The sequence below is a fragment of the Papio anubis genome, chromosome 6 (assembly GCF_008728515.1).
Source record: "Papio anubis isolate 15944 chromosome 6, Panubis1.0, whole genome shotgun sequence".
Taxonomy (NCBI): Eukaryota; Metazoa; Chordata; class Mammalia; order Primates; family Cercopithecidae; genus Papio; species Papio anubis.
Genome location: NC_044981.1, coordinates 107163616 through 107185812, shown reverse-complemented (window position 1 = coordinate 107185812; position 22197 = coordinate 107163616). Strand labels below are relative to the sequence as shown.

General features: G+C 44.7%; 1 protein-coding gene across 1 annotated transcript in view; it reads left to right on the top strand.

The window, feature by feature from the left end:
- Positions 1-3147: 3147 nt before the first annotated feature.
- TIAM2 (TIAM Rac1 associated GEF 2) overlaps positions 3148-22197 on the top strand; it is a 133648-nt gene continuing 114598 nt past the window's right edge. Inside the window, 5 exon segments of the mRNA XM_031667712.1 lie at positions 3148-3966; positions 5614-6813; positions 13428-13874; positions 21418-21546; positions 21548-21589. Coding sequence (XP_031523572.1) covers positions 5620-6813; positions 13428-13874; positions 21418-21546; positions 21548-21589 — 1812 coding nt within the window. The 5' untranslated portion in view covers positions 3148-3966; positions 5614-5619.

The window sequence follows — 22197 nt, the reverse complement described above, 5'->3', positions numbered from 1 at the left end:
AGTAAGATGAGCTTAGGTTCTAACCTGCCGCTGGGCAGAAACTTCCACCTGGGAGCGATTCTGCGGCTTTGAATTCTGACCTCTTTGTGTGTCCATGAGCCGCTGACACAGTTGGCCACTTAATCGCAGTTTTGTGCGCTGGTTTTGGTGAACTCAGGGCCTGTGCTGTGTGTGCTGCAGCTCAGGAGGGCTGACAAAGAGAGGTGGCTGAGGAGTGAGAGGCCGGGAGCCTTTCGCCTCCAGTGTCATCGCTGGACCTTGGTCTTTACGAAAGGAAACAAATGAAGGCTCACTCTGATCCACTCGCTGTGACAGTCTGAGTGGCAGCAGCCAGCAGCTTCTCTGGCCATTTGTAGTTCCCTCAGTTAAAAAAATGAAAGGGTAGCTGAGGTAGAGCAGTGGCTCGGGTTTTGAACTTTATTTATTTATTATTATCATCATCATTTTTGAGAGAGAGTTGACAGTTTTGCTGTGTCTGTTGCCCAGGCTGGAGTCCAGTGGCTTGATCTCAGCTCACTGCAATCTGTGCCTCCCGATTCAAGCAATTCTCCCACCTCAGCCTCCCAAGTAGCTGGGATTACAGGTGTGTGCCACCACACTCGGCTAATTTTTTTGTAGTTTTAGTAGAGATGAAGTTTCACCATTTTGGCCAGGCTGGTCTCGAACTCCTGGGCTCAAGTGATCCATCTGCCTGGGCTTCCCAAAGTGCTGGGATTATAGGCTTGAGCCACCATGCCCAGCCAGGTTTTGAACTGTTTTTTTTCTTTTAAGATGGAGTTTCACTCTTGTTGCCCAGGCTGGAGTGCAATGGTGCAATCTTGGCTCACCGCAACCTCTGCCTCTGGTGTTTAAGTGATTCTCTTGCCTCAGCCTCCTGAGTAGCTGGGATTACAGGCATGCACCACCGTGCCTGGCTAATTTTGTATTTTTAGTAGAGATGGGGTTTCTCCATGTTGGTCAGGCTGGTCTCGAACTCCTAACCTCAGGTGATCTGCCCCGCCTCGGCCTCCCAAAGTGCTGGGATTACAGGCGTGAGCCACCGCGCCCAGCCGGTTTTGGACTTTTAAAAGATGGGCTTCTTGTGGTCCAGCCCCATGTGTGAGATGGGGCCAGGTTCTAGTGGCAAGTCTAGCGGTTGCTATCCCCTTTTTAGATGCGTGGCACAGCTGCCTACTGAAAGGTAGGGGGTTGGCAGCATAGCAGGCACCTCAGTCCTCATTAATTAGAGGCTGAGCTATTGGATTTCTGGCTGATGGCCAAGTGGAAAATGTATTTAACTTTATTTTTTTATTTTAAAATGTATCTGTGTGGATACTCAGGCAGGAGATTTGTCTTTGGCTTTGTTAGAAGAATCTAGCTCTGGTGTCTTGCTTCTCCTCCCACTAACTGTAAAAGTCACCACTGAGGCTGGGTGTGGTGCCTCACGCCTGTAATCCCAGCACTTTGGGAGGCCGAGGCGGGTGGATCACCTGAGGTCAGGAGTTCGAGACCAGCCTGGCTAACATTGCGAAACCCCGTCTCTACTAAAAATACAAAAATTAGCCGGGTGTGGTGGCGGGCACCTGTAATCCCAGCTACTTGGGAGGCTGAGGCAGGGAAATCACTTGAACCTGGGAGGCGGAGGTTGCAGTGAGTCGAGATTGCACTGCTGTACTCCAGCCTGGGGAACAGAGTGAGACTCTGTCTCAAAAAAAAAAAAAGTTGCCATTGAATCCTCCTAAGAAGATATACAATACAATAGCCAATAAGCACGTGAAAAAGATGGTTCAATATCACTTATCATTAGAGAAATGAAAATGAAACCCATAATGAGATATGTCCATTAGGATGACTACTGTCAAAAAACAGAAAATAGCAAGCATGGGTGAGGATGTGGAGGAATTGGAACTCTGCTGCACTGTTGGTGAGCATGTCAAATGGTGCAGCTGTTGTGGAAAACAGTATGGCGGTTCCTTAAAGAATTAAAAATAGGGCTGGGCACGGTGGCTCATGCCTGTAATCCCAGCACTTTGGGAGGCCAAGGTGGGTGGATCACTTGAGGCTGGAAGTTCGAGACCAGCCTGGCCAACACAGTGAAGCCCTGTCTCTACTAAAAATACAAAAATTACCTGGCATAGTGGTGCGCACCTGTAATCACAGCTACCTGAGAAGCTGAGGCAAGAGAATCACTTGAACCCAGGAGGCGGAGGTTGCAGTGAGTCGAGATTGTGCCACTGCGCTCCAGCCTGGATGACAGAGAAGACTTTATCTCCAAAAAGAAAAAGAAGAAGAATTAAAAATAGAATAACCTAATGCTATTGCATTTCCACACTTTTGGGTGTATATCCCGAAAAATTGAAAGCAGGGTCTGGAAGGGATAAACACCCATGTTCATAGCAGCATTATTCATAATAGCCAAGAGGTGGAAGCAACTCAAGTGTCTCTCCATGGGATGGATGAATAAACAAAATGCGGCGTATCTATATAATAGAATGCTATTCAGCCTTAACAAGGAAGGAAAGTATGACACCTGCTACCACGGGGATGAAACTTGAGCGCATTATGCTAAGTGAAATAAGCCAGTTGCAAAAAGACAAATACTTTCACTTACATGCGGTATCTAGAGTCCTCAAATTCATAGAGACAGAAAGTAGAGTGACAGTTGCCAGGGGCTGTGGGACTGGGGAGTTGCTGTTTAATGGGTGCAGAGTTTCTGTTCTGCAAGATGGAAAGAGTTTGGAAGATGGATGTTGGTGATGGTTGTATAACAGTGTACTTACTGCTGCCCTGTACATTTAAAAATGGGTAAGATGGGCTGGGAGCAGTGGCTCACGCTTGTAATCCCAGTATTTTGGGAGGCTGAGGTGGGCAGAGCACCTGAGGTTGGGAGTTCGAGACCAGTCTGACCAACATGGGGAAACCCCGTCTCTACTAAAAGTACAAAATTAGCTGGGCGTGGTGGCTCATGCTTGTAATCCCAGCTATTCGGGAGGCTGAGGCAGGAGAATCGCTTGAACCCAGGAGGCAGAGGTTGTGGTAAGCCGAGATCGCGCCACTGCACACCTGCCTGGGCAACAAGAGCAAAACTCTGTCTCAAAAAATAATAATAATAATAAAAATAAATAAATAAAATAAAATAAAAGGGTAAGATGAAAAATGTTATGTTATCCATGTTTGTTTGACCACAATTACAAATAAACATTTCTTTTTTTTAAAGGAACAAAAACTCACTATTAAGCCCTCACCCCTCTGCTTCCCGTGTCTGTGGCTTCGTATCCAGCAGTGAGCACGGCCAGAGGGAGCCTCCCCGTCTCAGCCAGTCCTCCTCCCTTTCGGAAGCCCTGCCTTATCCCTCAGGGGGGGCCTCTTGCCCCTACTAACATGTGCTTAAGAAAGCTTTTAATCTCATTTATGGGGTCAACGTCTACAAGTTGAATTATTTTAGCCAAGGACTATTCAGTGTGATGTTACATTTTGGGCTGTGTTTTTACTGCTTGGTCAAATAGAGAACAAGGGCCACCTCCGTCACGCCAGCCCGACGCTCCTGCAGCCCTGTGAGACTGAGAGTTGTTTTCCTGGTCGTGGTGACAGATGAGCCACGCATGACTCACTGGAGCGGTCTCCCCTGAAACAAAGGCATGCATTTGACTGCAGACTGGGTGTTGAGTCGGTGGCCTTTGCAAGACTGGATGGGCAGTTCTGGCTTCAGATGACCCTGATGAATCACACGGTTCACAGACGTTTCACTTATTACCTTGACAGTGACCCTGGACACCAGTTGTTTCTTCTTATGATTTGTGTTAAACCTTCCTTTTGACTTTGTGGGAGCTTAGAGTAAAACGCTTCACAGAGGTTTCTTGCATTTCTGTTTTTCAGGCTCACTTCATGGACTCACTTTGCGTGCTTGTTAAATGTGCTGCGTTGCTCCCAAGACCATGTAAAGCCTACTGACCACTAATCTCCCTCAGAGCAGAAACTAGACTTCAGGTAAACCCAACCCATGTGCCTTGGGGGTCATGTCAAGTTGCATGACTGTGATTAAGGTAATAAGTAAAGATTTAATTATTTGGGCTAGTGGTTTTGATTTTAAAATATTTGATAATTACCACCAAAGAAAAGTCAATCTATTTAACTTCTGTTTTGTGGCTACACATTCTTAGATATAAAAGAATTAAAAATAAACAGCCTACTAAATATATCTGGAGACTTCACCAGAAGAGCACCACCTCCAACTGACCTAAAATAGTGATATACTGGTTTGAGTGAGAAACTAGCTGGGCATGGTGGCCTGTGCCTGTAGTTCCAGCTACGTGGGAGGCTGAGGCAGGAGGATCCCTTGAGCCCAGGGGTTTGAAACCAGCCTGGGCAACATAGCAAGATCCCACCTCAAAAAAAATTATTTCAGAATCAAAAGAGATGGTTTCTTCTTTCCTCCCTCCCTCCCTCCTTCCCTCTCCCCCTTTTCACTTTGAGTTTGGCTTAACTAATAGACTCCTTGAGCAAACTGGGGTTTTTACAAGGAAGTAAGAGTCTAATATTAAATTTTTCTGATGCCCTTATTCTAAGTCAGCTTCATACTTACTTCTCTCATCGTATTCTAAAGTGAAGACACCTGAAGTCTTTAGAAAAGCTCTAGAGATTAGTTTTATTAAAATGTTTTTCTTTCCCAAATGAGAGCTCTTATTTTTTCCCCCGTTTTTCATCTCAGCCTCATTTTTGAGGACTTGCAGGCCTTCTTCTTTTGTGGTATTCCTAGAGCCCCAACAGAGCCTGGCACTTGGTGTCATGTTATAAAAATGTGGTAGTTTTTGAGTAAAAATCTCTCACAATACTATGGAGAGATGTTAGCTCTACCAGTAGTTTATGTATAATGAAAATGTATCTCTCTGATCACTGAAATCTATGTATTTAGACTGACAGAATAAAGATACTTTCCCTGATTTTTCTCTTTAAGAATCATTAATTTGGTCTGGTGTGGTGGCTCACACCTGTGATGCTAGCACTTTGGGAGGCCGAGGCAAGAGAATCTCTTGAGCCCTGGAGTTCAAGACCAGCCTGGAGCAACAGAGTGAGACCCCGTATCTTTAAAAAAAAAAAAAAAAAAAAAAAAAAAAGCCTGAGTTTGAGCGTGGTAGCATGTGCCTATAGTCCCAGCTGCCTGGGAAGCTAAGGCAGGAGGATCACTTGAGCCTAAGAAGTTGAGGCTGCAGTGAGCCGTGACTGCAGCACTGCACTCCAGCCTGTATGATAACAGTGAGACCCTGTCTCAGAAAAACAAAAACCAAAAAACAAACAAAAAATCATTAGTTCAAAGTCTCCCAACACCAAACCTGAAGCAGATCTTTCTCATAAGCTGATTTTTATGCCTGTTCAATTTCTAAATTAATATTGTCTAATGAATAATGTCTTTAAAATAACTAGCAGACAAGTGTGCAGTGTTGTCTGTCTAGCTAATGAGCAGCCTCTCAAAATAAGGAGAGCCTGTTCTACTGACTGACTCTTGTCCCTACTCCTTTGATTCCTTCCAGGCACTAAAGTTGCTGTGTAATATGCAGCACATTCTTTTTAAAAGTTCTGTCATAATGGAGTGTAATTTAGGCCACGGTCTTACTGATGCAACTGTTCTTAATTTAGGTTAAAATGGGCAACTCCGAGAGTCAGTACACCCTTCAAGGATCTAAAAATCATAGCAATACTATCACTGGTGCTAAGCAAATTCCTTGCTCCCTGAAAATACGTGGGATTCATGCAAAAGAGGAAAAGTCATTGCATGGATGGGGTCACGGAAGCAGCGGAGCAGGTTACAAGTCCAGGTCCCTGGCCCGAAGCTGCCTTTCTCACTTTAAGAGTAACCAGCCTTATGCATCCAGACTCGGTGGCTCCACGTGCAAGGTCTCCAGAGGCGTTGCCTACTCCACGCACAGGACAAATGCCCCAGGGAAGGATTTCCAGGGCATCAGTGCTGCTTTCTCAACTGAGAACGGCTTCCACTCTGTTGGCCATGAGCCGGCAGATAACCACATCACCTCCAGAGACTGCAACGGACACCTTCTCAACTGCTACGGGAGGAATGAGAGCGTTGCCTCCACCCCGCCGGGCGAAGACCGCAAGAGCCCCAGAGTGCTCATCAAAACGCTGGGGAAGCTGGATGGGTGTTTAAGGGTCGAGTTCCACAATGGTGGCAACCCCAGCAAAGTGCCTACAGAGGACTCCAGTGAGCCGGTGCAGCTGCTGAGGTACTCACCTACCTTAGCATCAGAAACCTCCCCAGTGCCTGAAGCCAGGAGGGGGTCCAGCGCCGATTCCCTGCCCAGCCATCGCCCCTCTCCCACGGACTCTCGCCTGCGGTCCAGCAAAGGCAGCTCCCTGAGTTCTGAGTCATCCTGGTACGACTCCCCTTGGGGCAACGCTGGAGAGCTGAGCGAGGCTGAGGGCTCCTTCCTGGCCCCCGGCATGCCTGACCCCAGCCTCCATGCCAGCTTCCCACCTGGTGATGCCAAAAAGCCTTTCAACCAAAGCTCTTCCCTCTCCTCCCTTCGGGAACTGTACAAAGATGCCAACTTGGGGAGCCTGTCCCCCTCAGGTATCCGTCTTTCTGATGAATACATGGGCACGCACGCCAGCCTGAGCAACCGCGTCTCTTTTGCCTCTGACATTGATGTGCCCTCCAGGGTGGCACACAGGGACCCCGTCCAGTACAGTTCCTTCACTCTCCCCTGTCGGAAGCCCAAAGCCTTAGTTGAGGATACTGCAAAGAAGGACTCCCTCAAAGCCAGGATGCGACGGATCAGTGACTGGACGGGAAGCCTCTCAAGGAAGAAAAGGAAACTCCAGGTGAGTGTACCTTAGAGCAGAGGGAAAGGTCCCCACAGTTTCCCCATCTGGAGAAGGGGAAGGTTAGTAGAAGCCACCATAGAGTGTTGTCGGGGTGCTTAAATGATCTGGCAAAAGTGAAGAGTTCAGTGGAAAGCCTGGCTTATCTCATTTTCAGGTGTGGGTTTGTTTTTTCTTTTGCTTCAGATATTTTCACTTTTAGCTGACAACTTTAATCTTCCTGTGTCTTAGTCAGCTTGGGCTGCAAACAAAATACCACAGACTGGGTGGTTTAATCAACAGACATCTATTTCTCATAATTCTGGAAGTCAGAGGTCAGAGTACCAGTGTGGTCCAGTTCTGGGGAGGGCTCTCTTCCTGGCTGCAGACGGCCGCCTTCTTGCTGTGTCCTCACACAGCAGAGAGAGCGGGAGGTCTAGGCTCCTTTCTTCTTCTTATAAGGACCCTAATCCCATTATGGAAACTCTACCCTCATGACCCCCTCTAAACCAATTACCTCTCAAAGGTGTTAGTCAAATACCATCCACTGGTAGTTAAAGCCTCAACATGGATTTTGGGGAGGGGGGAAACAAATGTTCAGTCAATAGCATTCTGGTTCTGTGTATGTCCCCGCACTCTTGCCTGCACTCCACAGGCCTAATCTTAAGACTTGGCCATAGCCGGGCGCGGCAGCTCACGCCTGTCATCCCAGCACTTGGGGATGCCAAAGCGGGCAGATCACTTGAGGCCAGGAGTTTGAGACCAGCGTGGCCAACATGGCAAAACCCTGTCTCTACCCAAAATACAAAAATTAGCCCGGCGTGGTGGTGGGTGCCTGTAGTCCCAGCTACTTGGGAGGCTGAGGCAGGAGAACCACTTGAACCTGGGAGGCAGAGGTTGCAGTGAGCCGAGATCACGCCTGGGCAACAGAGACTCTGTCTTTAAAAAAAAAAGTAAGTAGAGTTGGAGAGAATTCCTGAAATAATTGGTTATCTGAGAATTTTACTAGACTTCATTCTTACAATCCAAACAAAACAGATGAGATTGTCATTATTTTTGGTTGAGTAGGCATGTTAAATTTGATATTACTCTGATTAAATTAAAATTTCTATGCTTAAGTTGGTACATCAAAAAAAAAAAAGTTGATGATATATCTACAGTGTAATCCTTTTTTTTTTTTTTTTTTTTTTTTCCTGAGACAGAGTATCGCTGTGTTGCCCAGGCTGGAGTGCAGTGCAGTGATGCGATCTTGGCTCACTGCAACCTCTGCTTCCTGTGTTCAAGCGATTCTGCTGCCTCAGCCTCCCAAGTAGCTGGCATTACAGGTGTGCACCACCATGCCCGGCTAATTTTTGTATTTTTAGTAGAGACGGGGTTTCACCATGTTGGCCAGGCTGGTCTGAAACTCTTGACCTCAGGTAATCCTCCTGCCACGGCCTCCCAACGTGCTGGGATTACAAGCATGAGTCACCACGTCCGGCCTCTGTGTGTAATCTTCACCTCCTCATGGAGATAGCTAACGGCATCCTGAAAATATCTTGTACCTAAGTGCATGTAATAGAAAAATATATATACTGATAAAACTGATAAAATAAGAATCGTGTATATACTTCTGTATCATGGCGTGTAGAGTCTGACTGGGGGAGCAAAGCGGCTTATCCACCAGGAAGAAAAGTGATAGTTTGCCTTTTTAGGTAACTAGAGGCGATTGCTAGATTTTCAGTTTGTTGTTGTTTTGTTACATGTTTTTATTTTTTATTTGTAGAGGGGAGAAGCTTCTTTTAAAATTACTCTGTATAAATACTGGAGTTGAAGGGAATTTGTGTGGGCAATTAGTCTCTAGCAAAATTGCATCCTAGATAGACAGAAAATTATAAAATTATATTAATTATATGGAGATTTAGGGGTGGAAAATAATATAACTTTTTTGAGTAGATTGCTTCAGATTTAAAAGTTTGACATTCATTACTTCCTTCTGATGCATAGTGTGTCTGCCTCCACCACCCCCTCCTGTGCTGGGCTTGGGTTCTCCCTCCTCCACTTTCACACAGAGATGAAGAACAGATGATCAGCATCCTGTTTTCAGGACCTCTTCATGTCCCTGAATACATTGTAGTAATTTGTATAGTGATTTTACTCCTGGATCATCACTTTTTCAGACTAAACCACGAAATAGTAGAGATTTCCTTGACTCTTTTCTCTCAGTTCCCATTTCCTAAACAACTGATCCCAGCTGAGCATAATGGAAGACGCAGCTTCTGCTTACTCGAGGGCGCAGTCCCAGGTGGACAACGTCCACACCTTTTTGATTCAAGTGTCATGGTGCCGACCTGTGTTCAGCTGTCATCTACTGTGTCCCCTAATTGGTGGTGGCATCGAGCCAATGATCTGCACCTCTTATGTGCACTCAGTGTGTTGCTCATCTGTGTATGTGGCCTGGCTACACGTGGCTCTGCGAAGCCTCCTGCAGTGTCAGTTCCCACTCGGTTCAGAAGTAGACCAGTTGCTGCTGTGTATGAATCATTCTATCATGGGCAGAGTGACCCTCCTTGCCTCTCCTGCCCACGGGAACTGGGTCTCCTTCAATTCTGCATTGTCCAAAAACTTAACTCTGAACTGTGTGCCTGTAGAGTTAAAAACAAACTGGTTAGGGCTGGGCGCGGTGGCTCACGCCTGTCATCCCAGCACTTTGGGAGGTTGAGGCAGGCGGATCACTGGAGGTCAGGAGTTCGAGACAAACCTGGCCAACTTGGCGAAATCCCATCTCTAATGAAAATTAGCTGGGCATGCTGGCATGTGCCTGTTAGTCCCGCCACTTGGGAGGCAGAGGCAGGAGAATGGCTTGAACCCAGGAGGTAGAGGTTGCAGTGAGCTGAGATCACGCAAGTGCACTCCAGCCTGGGCAACAGAGTGAGACTCCATCTCAACAACAGACAAACAAACAAGCAAACAAACAAACTGGTTAGAATCAAAGAATTAGAATTTTATTATTTATTTTATTTTTTGAGACAGAGTCTAGCTCTGTTAAAAAAAGTACCTTCTTAGCAAATTTTAATCATAGAATATATTATTATTCACTGTAGTCACCATAATTGACCTTAGCGCTCCAGAACTCATTCCTCCTGCAAAGCTGAAGCTTTGTACCCTTTGAGCAGCACCTTCCCATTTCCCTCTCTTGCCCCTGGCAACCACCATTGTACTCTCTGCTTTGATGATTTGGACTATTTCATATTCCACGTGTAAGTGAAATCTTGCAGTACATGTCTTTCTGTAGAAGTGACATCTCTGAGTTTTTATTCCTTTTTTTTTTTTTTTTTTTGAGATGGAGTCTCACTCTTGTTGCCCAGGCTGGAGTGCAATGGCACCATGTTGGCTCACTCAAGCGATTCTCCTGCCTCAGCACCTGAGTAGCTGGGATTACAGGCGTGCGTCACCACGCCCGGCTAATTTTGTGTTTTTAGTAGAGACAGGGTTCTCCACGTTGGTCAGGCTGGTCTTGAACTCCCGACCTCAGGTGATCCGCCTACCTCAGCCTCACAAAGTGCAGGGATAACTGGTGTGAGCCACCGTGCCTGGCCTAAGTTTTTCCTCTTGAGTCTTTACTCATCTCCACACCGCTGTACTGCCCTGGTCATCAAGTTACATTAGTCCTTGTTTCTGATTATTCGATTTGGTGGAAGTGAAGTCATTTGTATGGAAATGGAAATCATATGATTTGTGTATATATATAGCAGCCACCTTAGTTTCATCTACGTAACACAGTGATTAAGAATTCTTGCCGAACCTATTTAAAGACGTTCTATATTTTTTAAAGGCTCTTTTTTATTAGCCTGAAAATTAGTCACTGGCTATTAGGATTCTAGATAAAAAGATTTAGAAATTTATTAGAGACTGGGAGAGTTCATACTACGTATAAGAATCAGTTATAAATGCTAAAATGCATTCCCCCCACCCCTGCCATTTCTGACAAAGTAAAATCCTTGCTTTGCTGTGGTTAGACATGTAAAAGTTGCCACTGTAACTTGAGAAGCAGTGTCAAGAGTGTGTGTAGGTCACACTTAACTTTGGGACTTTTGTGCCTTTCTCTGGCAGAGTTGTGCTTGTTTTGAAGCATTCCATCATGGCCCTGGCAGGGTATCAGAGGTAATTCCAGTGTTTTTGGGTTATGAGTCAGAGGGATATATTTATCGCTGAGATAATGTTAATACTAGCTAGATGAGAAGTGTTTCTTCACCTTTCCTGCCTTAGCCTCCCAAGTAGCTGGGACTACAGGCGCCCGCCACCACACCTGGCTAATTTTTTGTATTTTTAGTAGAGACAGGGTTTTACCATGTTAGCCAGGATAGTCTCGATCTCCTGACCTCATGATCCGCTCACCTCAGCCTCCCAAGTAATCGCTTGCTGGGATTATAGGCGTGAGCCACCGAGCCCAGCCAGGAGTTTTTGAAAAGCAACAAAGTGAGAATTAAAAAAAAAAAAAAACTCTTAAGTATTTCAAAAGTTTCCTGTCCAAGTGACTCACAGTAGCTGGTTTATTTGCTCTGTTATACATAAGCATCAGTGTATAAATATGACTGGAGATCCTGTGTAAATGGTGACAAATCATATTTCCATTTGTAATATCTGCTTGGGGTGCAGTTGTTCACAGCTCCTGGGTATTTGGAAGTACTCTCCAGTTGTGTGATCATTCTCTTACAAGACAGCAAGTAATTGCAACTTGATTTTTGGATGAAATTTCTGAAAAGCAAACCTCTCTACACAATGTAATATTCAAAATAAGACCTTTAGTCAATGGTCCTTGACCCAGTTTTCCATTATTTTTATTTTAATGCATATGAAAATATAATCGAAAGCCCACTAGCAGCTGAGTAGTCTTGAGTGTGCTTGGCGTCTCTGCAGGGTTATCTTCATTTAAGCCGTAAATGTTGAACGTCAGTGCCTTTTGAGTCAGAAATTAAGCTCACTTTATGCTGAAAATTTTAATTAATGCCATTTACCAGTGAATAGCCTGTATGCAAATTATTTTTCTTGAGTGACTAGACTTCTAATCCAGATATTAGAGAAATGCCTTCGTGTTTTCAGCTCTGTGCATGGCCAGCTTGATGTTCAATGCACCAGTCCTCACAGGGAGCAACGGTATTATATAAGTATGAATTGTATTTAGAGCTGCCTGTGTTTGATTTTTGTGTTGGAATAAATACTACAGTTAAGAATCATGTCTTTGATGTCTCCAGTACCGAGAATAAAATAGGTACTCAGATGAACGGATGCGAATGAATAAATAAGTATATTTTTTCATGAAAGTAATTATCAAATTAAGAAAGAAATATTAATTATGAAAAAAACTGACTGGGCTCGGTGGCTCATGCCTGTAATCCCAGCACTTTGGGAGACCGAGGTGGGCGGATCACCTGAGGTTGGGAGTTTGAGACCAGCCTGACCAACATGGAGAAACCCGGTCTCTTCTAAAAATGCAAAATTAGCTGAGCATGGTGGTGCATGCCTGTAATCCCAGCTACTTGGGAGGCTGAGGTAGGAGAATCACTTGAACCTGGGAGGCGGAGGTTGCAGTGGGTTGAGATTGCGCCATTGCACTCCAACCTGAGCAACAAGAGCGAAACTCCATCTCAAAAAAAAAAAAAGAAAAAAAAGAAAAAAAAAAGCTATAGTTACTAGCCAGTACCCTTCATAGATAGGGAATCCTAAGTGTATTATTATTATTATCATTATTATTATTATTATTGTTATTTTTGAGATGGAGTTTCGCTCTTGTTGCCGAGGCTAGAGTACAATGGTGCGAACTCGGTTCACAGCATCCTTCGCCTCCCAGGTTCAGGTGATTCTCTTGCCTCAACCTCCCAAGTAGCTGGGGTTACAGGTGCTCACCGCCATGCCCGGCTAATTTTTGTATTTTTAGTAGAGACAGGGTTTCACCATGTTGGCCAGGCTGGTCTCCAACTCCCGGCCTCAGGTGATCCACCTGCCTCGGCCTCCCAAAGTGCTAGAATTACAGGCATGAGCCACCTTACCACCTATTATTTTTACTATATGAACTGTGAAAATAAGATACTAGAGATCTCAAAGTCTAGAAGTCTAGACCTGGGCACTTGGCCAGAAGCTGGGGACTATAGGGAGAGGAAGAGAAGTTTTTGGGTTTTGTGTAACAATACTGAGTCCCTATCTTCCCCACCCTGCCCTGGTACTAGTAATTTTCTAGTTTACCTTTCAAATGATCCCGGGGAAAAATAAATTGCAAGAATATGAATTCTTTCCTGGAAGATACTGATTCATGGTTAGCAATGAAGAAGGAAATATCATTCTGGTAATCTTCACTAGTGTGTTGTAAACATACTAATTTCTCGACGCTAAGCATAGGTTAGATTTAGGAGAGCCCTTGGTGTTTTATTTACCTCTTTAGGTGCTAACTCTACCGGATATAAGTTGGCTTAGGCAACACTATTTTAAAAATTCTTTCTGGTATGAAGACTTGATGGTTAAAGATGTATTTTTGTCATCAGAATCTTGCTTTGCATTATATTATTAGCAGCCACCGATATTCCACTTATGCTGTGTTCAAGAAGGGATGCTTTGGATAGCTGTCAGCTCTGATGGGTGATCTTGTGTGTTTCTCACAGGAGCCGAGGTCCAAGGAGGGCAGTGACTACTTTGACAGTCGCTCTGATGGACTGAATACAGATGTGCAGGGGCCCTCCCAGGCGTCTGCTTTTCTGTGGTCAGGGGGCTCTGCTCAGATCCTGTCTCAGAGAAGTGAGTCCACACATGCAATTGGCAGCGATCCCCTCCGACAGAACATTTATGAGAATTTCATGCGAGAGTTGGAAATGAGCAGGACCAACACTGAGAACATAGAAACGTCTACAGAAACTGCCGAGTCCAGCAGCGAGTCGCTCAGCTCTCTGGAACAGCTGGATCTGCTCTTTGAGAAGGAACAGGGAGTGGTCCGGAAAGCCGGGTGGCTCTTCTTCAAGCCCCTGGTCACTGTGCAGAAGGAAAGGAAGCTCGAGCTGGTGGCACGAAGGAAATGGAAACAGTACTGGGTAACGCTGAAAGGTGAGTGCACTGTCACCTGCTGAGGCCACTGGGAACCATTTCCTCCAGCCACGTTCTTTCCCAGGAAGTGCCAAGAGTCTAGCATTGATGTGAGTTCACATGAGGGGTTTGACACCGGATCCATGGCCTGCCTTACTGCAGATACTTTCTCACACCTGTGAAATAGGTTTTACCTACTATTCACATGCATTATGCAGTTCAATAAATAATTATTGGATTTTTTACTTATTTTTATTCTTTTTGAGACAGAGTCTTGCTTTGTTGCCCAGGCTGGAGTGCAATGGCGCGATCTCAGCTCACTGCAAACTCTGCCTCCCAGGCTGAAGCAATTCTCGTGCCTCAGATTGTTACAAGTAGCTGGAATTACAGGTGTGCGCCACCACACCTGGCTAATTTTTGTCTAATTTTTAGTAGAGACGGGGATTCATCATGTTGACCAGGCTACTCTCATAACTCCTGACCTTAAGCAGTTTGTTCACCTTGGCCTCCCAAAGTGCTGGGATTACAGGCACGAGCCACCGCACCCGGCCTCATGTAATGATTGGATTTAATACTTATTGCTTATTTTATAGGTATGCCTGTACTGTCTGTGATAGTTTTGCTGGATTTGGAGAAAAAAAAGTAAATAACCAAAGGTAGTTTAGTTATTTGGAAGGCAGCTTCTGAGTTTCACATTCTGTACATGTTCAGAACTCCAAAGAGGTTTTCTTTCCAGCTTGTGCAACTAAGAATATCATCTGGATTGATTTGTCATTCCAGCTTTATGAACAAAGCCTACTTGTTGTTGTCACTAACAAGTGCAGCTGTCTTTTTTTTTTATTATACTTTAAGTTCTAGGGTACATGTGCACAATGTGCATGCAGGTTTGTTACATAGGTATACGTGTGCCATGTTGGTTTGCTGCACGCATCAATTCGTCATTTACATTAGGTATTTCTCCTAATGCTATCCCTACCCCAGCCCCCCACCTCCTGACAGGCCCCAGTGTGTGATGTTCCCCTTCCTGTGTCCAAGTGTTCTCTTTGTTCAGTTCCCACCTATGAGTGAGAACATGCGGTGTTTGGTTTTCTGTCCTTGTGTTAGTTTGCCGAGATTGATGGTTTCCAGCTTCATCCATGTCCCTGCAAAGGACATGAACTCATCCTTTTTTATGGCTGCGTAGTATTCCATGGTGTATATGTGCCACGTTTTCTTAATCCAGTCTGTCATTGATGAACCAGCTGTCTTTTTTTAAACATAAAGACAATAGGAGTAAGAATTTGTTTTGTTGAGATGAGGAACATTTTTTTTATAAGCATTGCCATTTAAAAACTATAATTGCCTTGTATAGATTTGAAGAAATCTAAATGTCTTGTGAGGAAGCAAGAAGCTCCAAATCTGTACAGCGTTGATTTATGCAGATGCACACAGAGCTGCCTCGCAGCCTCTGGCATTCTGCACAGCCCCCTGGGACTCTTTGTCAGAGGAGCTGAGTGTGTTGTTCAAAAGCCAAACCTCATCGTCAAGTGACGCCCTTCCCTGTCACAGGAGAGAGCAGAAACATCTGCAAATACTACGTGTGCAATGCCCAGTGCCCTCTCAATTACCCCTTTCTAGCTTTTCTTTGCCCCTTATTGAACAGTTGGAGCTCTGCTCCCCCAACCGTGGAGGGCAGGCATCGTGCTTTGGTTACCACAAGCCCCTCTGGTACCTCTGATAAAAGGGGCAATTGCAAAGGTGTTTCATGTCCAAGTGATACCTTTTCCTAGCAGGCCGGTAGGTGTACAAAGCCCAGGGGCCCAGCATCCCTCACATACTGCAGTCCTCTTTTCCATCCCTAGATTTGGATGCTTGTAGACATTGTGGCTGGCTGAGGAAGGTAAAGAACGTCCCCAGTTTTTTCATACTGGACCGGCAGATTTCTGTATTGAATGACAGAAACGATTTGGAAAGATGAAATAATGGGTTGAATCTGGCAGGATTAAAATTTAAAGAGATAAGAAAGTTCTGCTTTAAGGTTTAGAAGTCAGATAGCTACCCAAGGACAGGATAGGGAAATGAGGCTGCAAACTGTTATGAGTGAGGCCAGGCGCGGTGGCTCATGCCTGTAATCCCAGCACTGTGGGAGGCCAAGGCGGGTGGATCACCTGAGGTGAGGAGTTTGAGACCAGCCTGGCCAACATGGTGAAACCCCATCTCTACTAAAAATGCAATAATTAGCTTGGCATGATGGCAGGTGCCTGTAATCCCAGCTACTCAGGAGGCTGAGGCTGCAGAATCACTTGAACCTGGGAGGCGGAGGTTGCAGAGAGCCGAGATCATGCCACTGCACTCCAGCTGGGCGACAAAAGTGAAACTCCATCTCAAAAACAAACGAAAAACCAAAACAGCATTATGAGTGAAAAAGATGTTGGGGTTTAATGTGTAGGTCATGTGTTTCCAAGGTGTTGTGGCTGAAAAAGTAAATGTGATTTCAAAGAGCAAATGTGATCTTTAGCTATCTTATTAGAGATGCACCGTGATCATCAGCTACCTCGTTAGAGATGCTATATCTCTTGCAAAGGAGATGACAGTCTCTTCTTTCTTTGCCCTGGTCAGAGCTGGTCATTTCCCTCCTTGTGGGCACAATATTGCAGGAGATTTGTTAGGAAGTGGGAAATTGATCCCTAAAAGGTTCTCCCGGAGGAGCCCTAAATGGTGAGAGAGTGAACATATTCCCTTAAGGGGTAAACGTGTAGGACTGTCTGTGAATCGTAGACGGAAGCTGCCTCCTAGTCACATGATATGAATAGTTAGAATGGATGCACACTACCCCATCATGTGTCATGTACCTACTTTTTAAATGTAAAATTTGTTTCTTAAAATTAATTCTTTGAGAATTTCTTCCCTGCCTGTCTATGGATTTGAAAACCCCCAGTATACATCACCCCAGTGGTAGGGGGCTGGACTGGGGGCCAGGGTGACTCTGTGTGTGTGTGTGTATGTGTGTGTGTGTGTGTGTGTGTGTGTGTGTGTGATGGGGGGGAGAGAGAGAGAGAGAGAGAGAGAGAATATACCACTTTGAGAAGCAGGGCCATAGGTGACGACAAGGAGATTTAGAGCTGTGCCACATGGAGGAGGGCAGAAAGATCTAGGGATATTTAGCATGGTGGAAATAAGAATTGGGTGGGAGTGAACAGCAGTGTGTAGAAGAGACATTGACTTTATTCTGGGTGTGCAGAGGTTAGAATGGAACTAATAGATGGGAGACAGGCTGATTCTAAATGAATGTAACCACAGTGACAGCCATGGGCACATGGAGAGATACTCCCTTCTTGATTTCTCTGCTACTGACCACATTTGCCCAGAGCCAAGCTGTTGCAGGCTTCTTGAGGGAAACTCAGGCAGATATCACTTAAGGACTGGAAGAGCTGATTGGCAGCTTCCTGTATTTTATCCCAATAGATAGACCAGGAATTTCTGGCTACCAACTTCAGGGGTAGTGATAGACCTGAGTTGTCACTGAGCATTGCTAGATTTGTAGTCTTGGCTAGGCCCTGCTTTCCTAGTTTTTTGCTTGGGAAACACTTCAAGATCCATGGATAAAGGGTGCTTTGTAGTATAAATGTTATCAAGCACACATTTCTTCCTTTCCTTTGCAGCCAAGGCAAGACATGCGATAAAGATGTTTTCCCGCAGCATAACCTTTTCCATGTGGTTTTTTTCTACACCTCTTTCCTCTGGGAATTCTGTATGTTGAATTCTAATTTCTTGGCTTAGAATACAAGTTGTCATGTTTGGACTTCACTGTTTGGTTTAATCTTAGTGAAAAACACGTATATATGTATACACACACAGACATACATTTAAGCCTAATTTTAAAGTTATCCTTAAAGTATCCTTGTCAATAAATGGGAGACAGTTTTCTGGAGAGAGCCGTTATGAACAAGCCATCTGGTTACCTGCCTACCTGGAATGTGTAGGTATGCTAGGAACATAAATGTTTTTCAAGGCTTTAGCGGATGTAATAAATTTTTAACAAGGGTAATTCTGCTTTCCATTTGTCTTTTCCAATGAGTGGGTTTTCATGGAGTTCACTGGGGACTTCCTGGGCTGAAGAGTTGGCAAGGTCATTAAACATATCCCTCAAAATGTGCGACAGGCTGAGTGTCCGTGTCAGGAGAGGAGCTCATAAAATAATTTTAGGATACTGGTAATTCTGCCCTGAGATAGGCCAGCAGCAGGGAGGGGAGGCTAAGAGGGTGTCATAGAAAAGGTGCATCTGAGGGAAAACCAAGCCTAATTGTCCTCCTTCCCCTGGGTGAGATTTCTACTAATATTACCTCTCGATTCCTGTACTGCCATTGCTACGCCAATCTGTTTTCTCTTTCGGCTACCATAGCAAGAACGTCCAGTGTCAATGACCCCTCGAAGCCAAGACTAGTGCTTGGTAGGGACCGGGCAGTGCTGGGGGCCCCCAGCACCGGGGTGAACGGCAGAGGCTTCACTCACATGGATGCAGCTTTCCACTGGCCCCGGTGCCCCCTTAGAGGTGCCGAGTCCCGTGAAGTTGAACTTGGTGTCATAGAGTTAAGATTGATTTCCTGATTTTTAAATTCGATAGCCACAAAATTCTGCCTATTGTTTTACTTCCTGGCCTGGCTCTAATGTGAAATGTCCTGTTTTGGTTTCATGCCTCCAAGTTCGTAGTCTGTTATCCACTGCTTGTTAGGTTTGGTGACATTTTGGCATCGGCCCAAGGTTTGCATTCATTTCCTCTAGATGCCACGATTTAAACCATGGCTGTTGGGGTTCCAGTGTTAGGGAAGCTGGGAAGTGAACGTGAACCCATCGGAAAGAATTTGGACGTGGATGCAGCTGGAGCTGCTCTGCACCTTTGCCCTGGTCCTCGGGCCCCAGGTCATGGCTTGTAGCATGTGCAACGGAGCATCGGATGGCCTTACTTGATGGGAAGACGTGGTTTATTGTGTAACTGCTGCATCAGTGGCTGGAAAAAGATACTAGCCAGGACTGCAAGAAGCAGCTCTGGCTATAAACCTCTTGCTACTTTCCCTGGTTTGTAATATTTGAGTTCCGTCAGCCTGTTAGTTTGGATGAGTTTTATTTGCGGGGAGGAGTAAATGCGCAGTTTCTTGAGATCATAAAGTACCATGGAGGGAGAAAGTACTGTTTCCGAAGTCCAAGCTTGGAGCAGGCATCTTTCTCTCTTGGCTTCTATGTGCCGTTATCAGTTCTATTGTATAAACTTGTTGGTTCATATCAAGACTTATTTTTAAAGGAAGTAATGAAATTGGAGAGACGGAAAGTTTTTAAAACGTTGGAACTTCTATGAATGAGGATGCAAACACAGTAGGATCAAGTACCGTGAAGTGGAGCCCAGGCATTTGTTTACAGTGAAGGCAGGCTGGTGTTTCTTTCCTGTCAATGTGAAAGGCACTTGCGAAGCACCCGGATGGTGGTCATTGTTATTTGTATGTTGGAGGTTGGCACATGAGAAGTAGTCAAAAAAGTTTATTGGATACAGATTTGAGGGGATAGTTAACCTATACGAGAGGACACATTTGTGAGCATTTTGGAAGCATTAATTTGCTTAAAAATTGTGTCTAATAATTATGCAATTTCTAATTAATGAAACAAACTCATAATAACTTCTACCTGCAATACTTTGTTAGCTGATGAGGGGAAAAATAAGCACTTAAAAGCATAGGTTGCAGTATGTTTAGAGTCATGTTTGAAAATTCAGGCACATTTAGTTTCACTTTTCTGCCTTAAGTCTGAGTAATGTTTTCTATTAGTTTCACTTTTCTCCCTTAGCCTAAGTAATGTTTTCTATCACTATGAGATAAAAGGCAATACTAAAAATTAAGTTATTTTACATCGCATTTGGAGAACAAAATGGCTACTTTCTCGTAAATGGCAAAGTCCCCGAGGTATGTTCAGTTTCTTGTTCCCATTGATGGTCAGTGGAGTGAGTGAGTGTGGGATGTTCTTTGGCCTCTCACATTGAGATTCTCTAAATAATGTGGTGATGTGCTTAAGGACAAGGGCTTTGGGGCCAGAGGGTCTGAGTTCACATCCCTGCTGCTCCACGGGGCAGCGGTGGGACCCTTGCAAGTAAATCGATCTCTCGGTTTTCGCAGTTTTAGTGTGAAAGGAAAATAAAACCTGGGGACCCCAATTCATGATGCCAGAAGGAAAAAAAAAATTAAGCCGAAAGCTGAGTCATGCGAGATGCTGCCTTTCCATTTCTTTCTAAGCAGGAGCTACAGATAAAAGGTTAAATATCCCCACAGGTAGCTAGCTACTCTGTGTTCACCTTATCTCATGTGAAGTGCTGATTCACCAAGTGCTGGATGATTACGTCATTGACAGTTTCCCTGCCTGCTCCTTTTCCCTTGCGGCAGGTGGATTACCACGCTCTCCCTCTTTCCCCTCCAGCCCACTTTTAATTTTTAAACATTGAAGCCCTCAACATCATCTTTGGAGGAAGGCACAGACCACAGACTATTTCTGTGATTCTGTGTTCTCTTCCTCCGGACATGTCCATAACTTTGGCAAAATAAACTTCTCAATAGATCGAGACCTGTCCTGGATACTTTTTGGGTTACAGTAGAATGGGTTAAATAACCCTGCCCACCTTCGGGCCTCTATGGGGATTAAATAAGCCAGTGCATGTGGAGTACTTACAAGCGTTAAGCAACAACTTATTATTTGGTATTGTTATTACTGATATTACATTTACAAAGACATCTCATTTTTGTTGAAGTTCATTCTGATACAACTAGGTATACTTCAGATGCCACTTTTCCTGTTTACCATGTTTCTGTCACATGCTTGTCTCACTCAGGTGTTTTTTTTGTTTTTATTTTTATTTTTATTTATTTATTATTATTATTATACTTTAAGTCTCTAGGCATGTGCATAACGCGGCAGGTTTGTTGCTACATATGTATACTGTGCCATGTTGGTGTGCTGCACCCATCAACTCGCCAGCACCCATCAACTCGTCATCATTTACATCAGGTATAACTCCCAATGCAATCCCTCCCCCTCCTCCTCCCCCGTGATAGGCCCCCGTGTGTGATGTTCCCTTCCCCGAGTCCAAGTGATCTCACACCAGTTCCCACTTCCAGGAGTGAGAACATACGGTGTTTGGTTTTCTGTTCTTGTGATAGTTTGCTAAGAATGATGGTTTCCAGCTGCATCCATGTCCCTACAAAGGACACAAACTCATCCTTTTTTATGGCTGCATAGTATTCCATGGTGTATGTGCCACATTTTCTTAATCCAGTCTGTCACTGATGGACATTTAAGGATTCCAAGTCTTTGCTATTGTGAATAATAGTGCCTAATAAACATACGTGTGCATGTGTCTTTATAGCAGCATGATTTATAATCCTTTTGCTATCCCAGTAATGGGATGGTTGGTCATATGGTACATCTAGTTCTAGATCCTTGAGGAATCACTATACTGTTTTTAAAAGTGTATCACTTTTCCTTCCCAGTCCTTTCCTACATCTCCAGAGATGACCGATGTGATTTTGCTTATGTGTGTTTCACAGGATGCACGCCAAGCTGTTTTATGAGACCTATGGGAAGAATCTCCACGGATCAGAGCAGTGCTCCCTCGTGTGCTCTTGCTCCTCAAGAGAAGACAGCATAGTGCAGTCTGTTCCAGAACATCCTAAGAAAAGAAAAACGGCGGTTCTGCCTCAGCAACTCCTTTGGGGACGTCTACCTTTTCCAGGTACTCGCCGGTACTTTGTAAGTGGAGGTAATAGTTTATGTACTGCTAGAATAAGAAGGAACAGAAAAGGCAAACTTGGAAATGAAATTGAATACATGCTTAGTCAGGTTTTGGATTTGCCTTAAGCAACAGATGTTGGCCTCCTGACTGCCAAGGGCCTTGGGCCATCAGCAATCCAGTCATTCATCCAGAGGGCACTTTTCAGGTGCCTCTGAAGTCCCAGGCTGTGGCCCATGAGATGCCTCTTCTTGGCACACAAAGGGAAAAAAAAATCATGATCCCTGTTCTGGAGTAGCTTCATGCATCTAGTGTGAGTGCAATAGTGAGACTTCAGATTTGGGGCTTTTAAATGAAGCTTGAGAATATTGATGGAGGGGCTGGGCTCTTCCCACGAATCTCAGGATGTCAGAGGTTTCAGGAAAACTCTCATATAGACAAATGCTGAGGTCTCAGTTCCCTGTGGAAGTGGTCTTAGGATCTTAAGATTCAGGTTATCTACTGTTAGAATTTTCAGTGACTTCTAGCCAATGAGATGTTGGGAAACATGGTGGTCCTGGAGCCATCGGTATTGTGTGAGATCAGGTTTGGGTTTGAATCCGGCACCTTTG